Here is an 8,234-nt window from a genome sequence, read left to right on the forward strand (position 1 = left end):
ACAAGGGAATTAGCTCAGGAGATAGCATGTGGTCACAAAACAGTAGTACCTAAACCATTTGCATTCAATGGGAAAAGTTTAAAGACTTGAGGCTTGGATCCCAAATCGTTTTCAACGAAAACAATAAGAATCCGCAATTGCCGATGGTTCGCTCTGTCGTCATCGATCAACCGTGGTCATATTCGTTTTCTTCATCGTATTGTCACTGGTGATGAAAAATGGTGTCTGTAAGTGAACTTGGAACAGCAGAAAGAATGGTTAAACCACAAGAAACAAGCAACTCTGTGAGTAAGACCAGAACTTTATCCTCGAAAGACAATGCTTCTGGTGGAATTGGAAAGGGATTCTTTATTACGAACTCTTACCAACTAATCAAACCGTTAACGCAGAACTCTAAGTACAACAACTACGGCGACTCCATGTTGCTATTCAACAAAGACCCGAACGGCGATACGACGTTCTTTTGCAACATGGTAATGCACTATATATCGCCAATATGACCAAAATAGCCATTCACTGGCCTTACTCTTCCGATCTCGCGCCATCTGATTTTAACCTCTTCCGATTTTTGTCAGACTCTTTACGATGTGTTTATTTTAAAAATGAAAATGAGTTAAGAGCCTGGTTGGATGAATTTTTCAAGTCAAAACTGGAGGATTTCTACAAAAGAGACATCGAAAAACTTGTTGCACGTTGGAAAGAGGTCATAAATAAGATGAAGAGTCATCGTTGAGGTGATAATCATTTTAGAGTTAAAAATGAAATATCTTAAATTTGAAAAGAAAAGGGCCGTTACTGATATTCCCCAACTCAATACATTATTTTTTGATACAATGTATGCATTAAATATTTACAAAATGGTATTTATGAGCGAAATAATTCAATTCCTTTAATGAATAAGAAATAAAAGCCGCAGGAGTTATTTTCATCGTGTATTTTACAAATATATACAATTAAATAATTTACAAGTGGATCCTACAAAAAAAATATACAAAACATAGTACGAATTGGGTACAGTCACTCCTGTCAAACGAGTTTCACAGAAAAACGAAATAAAACAATAAATTATCAACTCAACAAGTTTTATAGGATCTCCACCTACATAAATATGCACGAAACATACATAACTCGTACATTGTACCTTACAAAAATTACCATTGCTATTATGTGTAGTACACATTGCACATATATCGCACAACTATATACAAGAATCTCTAAGGAGTCTCTCCCTATGACGTGCAATCTACATATAAATTACATTTATATATGCAAACAGTAGATATTTTCATCCAATTATCACTATGAGAAAGGAACATTTTGTGTATGCTAAACGCTATCTCGTTTTCATTTGTCAACTGAGGTTAAAAAGTACAATGATAAGAATTTAGGAGTACACTTTTGTTTAATTGGAAAGGGACCCTCATTTAAGTCATTGATTTTTAGACAGTTTTGCCTATTGAGAAATAACGCAAGATAGTTGTTCAAGATTTTACTAAAAGCACCTTAAAATAAAGCAAGTCAACGTTTCTAAAACTGTTAGGTAAACATATTGACAATGTTATGCGACAGATTGTTAGTTTGTTTGTAAACTGAATTTTTGGGATGCATTTAAAACTTTATTTCCATATTATAGACAAATTTTTTCATCAGGTACCTTTTGTTTTGGCGGCAGCATACTATTTTTCTTAAATATTTGAAATAACATTGTACCTTGAAGATTGATGCCTTTTGTAAAAGTTAAGATACTTAAATGATTATTATTATTTGTACCATAAATTCCTTAATCAGTTAATGCAATACTCAAATATAAATTAACATAAATACATATAGCTTCCATATTAATTTTTGAACAGGCTTTTAAACAGGCTTCTGGAAAATATACAGGGTGTTTCAGGATTAAGTCGACAAACATTAAGGAGATATTCCTTATAAAAGAATATAAAAAAATCAAATATAAATTTTTATCCAGAGACGCTTCATTTTCGAAATGAAGGGCCTTAAAGATTTTTAAAAAAATTCGAATTTTTTAAATAACTTCTAAATGAAGAAGGCTATTTAAGCCAAATTTGACGTGACACATCTTATAAGATGCCATTTTTCCATAGAAGTAGAAGTCCCGCAAGCAACCAGTGGCGGAGTTATGGGGCTTCATTTTTTAAATATAGGGCATATTTAAAAAATGAAGCGTCTCTGGAAAAAAATTGTACTTGATTTTTTTCTTATTTTTTATGAGGAATATTTCCTTAAAGTTTGTCGACTTAATCCTGAAACACCCTGTATATGTAAATTTGTAAAGTTTTCAATATTAAATAAATAAATTTATTTACTGTTGAAATCTTGATATTAAAACATTATAATATTTAGCATTTATGTGCAAACTATCATCTGCAATGTATTTAAAAAAAAAATAAAAGTAAAGTAGGCACGCATTATTTTTCAAACACGCTCAATCGCTCAATAAAGTCAATTCTTTACGTTAAATAAACGATAAACCAATAAAATAGGCGTATTTTTCTGTTGCGGAAACCCCAGCTGACCAAAATATTATTGAATGCCTAATAAATATCACCAAAGTTTAGCGTTTGTGAGTTTTGGGAATGTAAATGGTGATGGAGGTCGTCTAACGACTGATGCGACAAACTTGCATCCATTATGCCCGATCCTGCCGATGGTGGGCCGTTTGGTCCTTGACTTTGTACATTGTTATTGTTGTTCGATCCTTCCTGCCGCATCAGGTTCCGTCGCCACTTTGCCCGGGCGTTTTGGAACCACACCTGAAAAAATAGTTGTTTTGATATGAAACAAAAACCAGAAGCTAGGAATAGTCTGCAATGCGATAGAGTTGTCTTTATGATACCAACTTTAGCAGTACATTTAACAACTTTTTATGCAATAAATTATTTTTTTAAATGTTTCTGGTCGGTTGCCACGCCATCCGTTTAGCTTTCTTCGGACCTTTCGAGTTCAAATCCTTTGCATCGTTGCAGATGATGCGTTTTGCTATCGTAATTTTATAAAAATATTGATTGATTATTATACCTGTAATACTCTCTTCGAGAGTCCCGTCTTTTGTGCCAGTTGTTTGAGGTCTTTCGCGTCTGGATTCTGATTGATGGCGAAGTAGGTCTTCATTGTTCTTAACTGATGATGTTTGAATGACGTTCTCATCCTTTTCGTCCTTTGGTTTTGATGGCCATTGCTTGAAGCCGGTGAGGTGACAGACGAATCGTAAGATAAGGATTCCATGGAAGAGGATAATTCGCCTTGTTGCAACATTTCTGGAAAACGTAAATTCCTTTGAACTCAGGACATGCATTGTGAAAAAAGTAAATGAATACCTAGGCATATACCTAGGTACACAATTCAAATAAATGAATAAATAATTAAAACAGAAAATTTTTGTGTTAGATAGATACTAAAAATTCGTTACATTATAGTTATTTATTAAAATAATTACAAAATATATCCTGTCATTTCAGTTACTTAGAATAATGATTTCAAGTTTGAGATCTTTCACTTATTTATGGAAACATTTCTTTTTGTGAAAATTGCGCTTAGTAACTCGGGTTCTTATATGTTTGGTGGTGTTAGGCCTGACAGCATGCAATCAGCTGGTTTAAATGTTTTTTTAAATGTTGCTCACATCATTCATATATCAATTTATTTGTAAAAAAAGTTATGAGATGAGTGTACTTTTACATAGAAAACTATTTCAGAAATTGTCAACAAAAACCAAAATGAATATCAGCCCTCACAGAGCCTAGGCCAAGAACAACCAGGCAGGCCATAGACTCCTAGCTAAACCTGACATTATAGACTTCCTCCAATTTGAAGGACCAGTAATTACACCAAATTATTGTACAATTGTGGGTATTCCTTTTAAAAACGCATCTTTCTTCAAGATAGAAAGTCAAAAACGACAATATAAACGGCATCATATTAATGATATTAATTTAATCAGTTGCGGTTATTAATATTAGCCTGATTATTATTAATTTCTGGGCAGGACACCGTCCACCATTTATTAAATTTATGAATGCGTATAATTCCATTAGGCTCTATCCTTGTTGGATGACTATTTTACCCTATTTGACTAGTTTTATGAAAAGTAACTAATGTAGAAAACTCTAGTTGCCGACGTGGAAGAAGTCTTCAGTCTTACGCCAGATCCAAATCCACAATTATAAACTTTCCGCGAGTGTGCAAGTGCCGTAAATCAATCAATATGATTCGTCTGACGGGCCAGACAGACGGCACTCTACCGCCAATTTCATTTCCAGCTGCACCTGATTTCCGCAGCTACCGGTTTGCTGCGACAGAACTACTTTTTGCAAGCCCAATCATTGGTCCAAGAATAGTAGAAATTCTACAGATGCTGCTTTTTACTGGATGAAATGGAAGTAATTAGTCAAGCATTTAGATTAAACTTAATTGTTATGGCTCTCATGTCGAAATGAATGTTTTTAAGTAATCGTTTGTTGCTTTTACATACAGCGACGTACAATCGATTGTTACTGGTCGGAAAAAAATGTAACGGGTCTAGAATACTGTATCAAATAACCCGTTGAAAAAAGTTCGTTTTTGTTTACTTTCAAATAATTGCAAAAATTAATTTCCATGTTAAAAATATCACAGCTAATTTATTAAACTATTTACGTTTTTTTGAGGCGTATTTCAATCTTGAATATTTCAGACTAGCTAATTTGATCTTAGAAAATGTAAACTAAAAAATTCTGAATTCTGGTTTCAGAAAACTTCAATTATATTTCACAGCCTACCTAAATTGTTTTTCAGAAAACATCTAAGTACTACTTATTTTCAACATTTATTAATTACACAGCTCCACAAAAAAAAGTCTTGTGCCAATGACCAGAATACATTATTCCCAAGTATTTTGATCCGCTGAATGCGAATCCGATGTCAGAATTGTCCCAGCAAATCATCAAAATGTTCTAACATCAAAAAATGCTTACCCACAAAACCCACAACAAACACAACAACAACACAACACATAACACAACAACAATACCACACATAACACAACAAACCCACAAAACCGACAAATCAGCATATAAAATCAGCCGATGAAATTAGTGATCAGATCTTTATACAGGGTGGCCAAATGAAAACGAAACAGAACCATTTTCAGGAACTGCGTCAAGATTGTAGAAAAACGCTCAGACCCGTCGATTTTAGATTAAAGGGGGACATTCTTTGCTGGTATTTTTGACTCCGCCACTTTCACCCCCAAGCAAGGGTAAGCATCACCCCAAAATATTTAAATGGCATTGGGGGTTGAGTAATATTTCTTTTGAAAGCTCTTACAATTCTCTTTACAACAGACTTTAAATTTTATAATTCCGCCCAATACTTATTAAGAATTTTGATTTTAAAGTTGAAACTTATGTACAAACAATTAGTAACGGTAAAAATGTCAGTCATTCGAGTTAAGTACGCCAATGGTATAAATTTAGTATTTCTTGCGTTACATTGGTTTTTGGCGATTTGTTATCACTTTCGTAAAAAAAACACAATTGTAAAAAACAGAAATGAATGCTATACACACACAATGAACGTAAAATTAGTGGATTCCAAATTATTTTCTAGTATTATTTGGAAGCGTTGGTTGGTAGTTTATTTAATTGTGTTTTTGAAAATTAAACACTATGGTTTATTCCATTGCGGAAAGGGTAGATATCATTTCGCTTTACTTTATGAACAATAAATGTGCGAATAGAACAGCTCAGCTATTTAATGAACAACATCAAGATCGACATGTCAGGAGGAAGTATGTTCTAGAGTTAGTAAAAAAATTTCAAGAGACAGGGAACGTAGCCAATAAAAAACGAGAAATTGAAAAACCTATAGTTAATGAAGCTAGTGAAGTTGCAGTTTTGGGACAAGTTCATCTTGATCCTACATTAAGTACGAGGCAGCTGGCATCTGTGTCTGGGATCAATCGAACTAGCATACAAACCATTTTGAAGAAGAATAAATTCCATCCATACAAAATACATTTAGTCCAGGAACTTCATGAGGATGATTATGACCGCCGTTTGCAATTTTGCGAAATAATGAGTGAGCGAGCAGGGAACGATCCACAGTTCCTTTTTAACATCTGTTTTTCTGATGAATGCAGTTTTTTCTTGAACGGGACGGTAAATCGTCACAATTGCCGCTATTGGTCCGATTCAAACCCAAGAGTTTTTCACGAGGTGCATACACAGCAACCGGAAAAATTAAATGTATGGGCTGGAATTTTCGGTGACCGGCTGGTGGGTCCTTTTTTTCTACCTGGTAATTTGACTGGCCAAATGTATTTGCAATTACTGGAAGACGCTATTGACCCTGCCTTGACTGATATTATTGAAAATGTTCCAGAGTATGATGAAGATCATTTGATTTTTCAACAGGACGGTGCTCCTCCGCATTATGCGTTAATTGTCCGTCAGTATTTGGACCAACGTTTTCTACGGAATTGGATTGGGAGAAGAGGCAGCATTGAGTGGCCTCCACGATCACCGGATTTATCGCCCCTTGATTTCTTTTTGTGGGGATACCTAAAAAGTAAAATCTATAAAACACAGCCAGCGTCGCTGGAAGATTTGCGTCAAAGAATCGTCGACGAATGCCGTCGAATCACTCCGGAAATGCTTCGGAATGTGCGCGAACGTTTCGAACAAAATCTTTATTCTTGTATGGAAGCGGGCGGTCATCAGTTTGAACATTTAATCAACTAAGTAGTAAGTAAGCAACTAAACATAATTTAAATTTTAAAATGTAAATTTTTTTCAAAGTATTGGGCGGAATTATAAAATTTAAAGTCTGTTGTAAAGAGAATTGTAAGAGCTTTCAAAAGAAATATTACTCAACCCCCAATGCCATTTAAATATTTTGGGGTGATGCTTACCCTTGCTTGGGGGTGAAAGTGGCGGAGTCGAAAATACCAGCAAAGAATGTCCCCCTTTAATCTAAAATCGACGGGTCTGAGCGTTTTTTTACAATCTTGACGCAGTTCCTGAAAATGGCTCTGTTTCGTTTTCATTTGGCCACCCTGTTGTATATCCATGTCTCTGAACACGAATCGAAGTCATATTTGCTCCATAAGGCCACAAATCCTTCCTAACTTTAAAAAGCTTAAAAATCCACAAACTATTTTGTTTACTCCAGTTTAGAAAACTGCTTGATTTCTAGCTTTTGTTAAAAATCTGAATAAGTACTATTATTCTTGTAATCGCTGCTGAATGTCGCTTAAGGACCTGATTAAAATGAATAATCAGTTGAATAATAAACAAATTTCCGATATCTGACAGTAACATTTCTTTTACATACGTCAATTAATATACAACGCCTACTTGCACATGTAGCAGTGATAGGTAATTCCCACACTGTTGCTTCAAGATAGTAATCTTAGCTGTATTAAGCATGACTTGTCCGGAACTCAACTACTACTAGTAGAGGTGCACAAACCCGGTAACTTATTCATAAAGCAGTAAATAAAATCATGAGGGTGGAATACTTTTTATATTTTGTTGTTTTGACATTATCAATAGGTTTTTGTCCAACAGAATTAACAAAAATGCAATTTCTATACGTAAATCTTCAAAGATTATTTTAAAAAGATTTATAGAGTCTGATAAAAACATTTTTTCGCAAGTCAAATTTCAAATAAGTTCAACAAAATACAGGGTGTTTCATAATATATGCGCAGGACTTCAGGATGTGATAGCTCGTCCAAAAATTTGAAAAAAAGCTTGTATTAACTTACCCTCTAAAATGCACAATTTTCGAGATACAGGGTGTTGAAGTTGTAAAAAAAATTTAGTTTTTTTGCAAATATCTCCGGAACCGTTTATCGTACAGAAAACAGCTTTTGTAAGCATTTACTACTCATAATAAGCTATGTTCTGCGCGAGAAAAAAATTTTTTCAAAGTCATAATTGGTGAAGATTTTGAAGGGGAAGTGGGTGTTTTTCTCCCCAACTTCTACGCCACTGGAAAAAGTACGGTTTTGAGACGCCCATTTGAACCGCCAATGTTTTCTACACAAAAAAAGTACTCTTGGTCATAAGCTCTAAAGTTGACCGTTTTCGAGAAAAATCTACTTTTATGTTGAAAAACATGGTCAATTTTTTTAAATAAAATTTTTTTACTAATTAAACAAAATTTATTTAATCGTTAGAACAAGTAACAAAACCAAACGTTAACTTCATAGTTGCAAAATTTAAAAAAAA

General features: G+C 34.1%; 1 protein-coding gene across 1 annotated transcript in view; it reads right to left on the minus strand.

Annotated features, from left to right (window-relative positions):
- Positions 1–2,500: 2,500 nt before the first annotated feature.
- LOC108907319 (LIM/homeobox protein Lhx9-like) overlaps positions 2,501–8,234 on the minus strand; it is a 48,174-nt gene continuing 42,440 nt past the window's right edge. The window contains exons 5-6 of the mRNA XM_018710945.1: positions 3,040–3,278; positions 2,501–2,774 (exon numbers count right to left, since the gene is read on the minus strand). Coding sequence (XP_018566461.1) covers positions 2,556–2,774; positions 3,040–3,278 — 458 coding nt within the window. The 3' untranslated portion in view covers positions 2,501–2,555. The remainder of the gene's footprint in view (positions 2,775–3,039; positions 3,279–8,234) is intronic.

The sequence above is a fragment of the Anoplophora glabripennis genome, unplaced genomic scaffold (genome assembly GCF_000390285.2).
Source record: "Anoplophora glabripennis isolate ALB-LARVAE unplaced genomic scaffold, Agla_2.0 scaffold97, whole genome shotgun sequence".
Lineage (NCBI taxonomy): Eukaryota > Metazoa > Arthropoda > Insecta > Coleoptera > Cerambycidae > Anoplophora > Anoplophora glabripennis.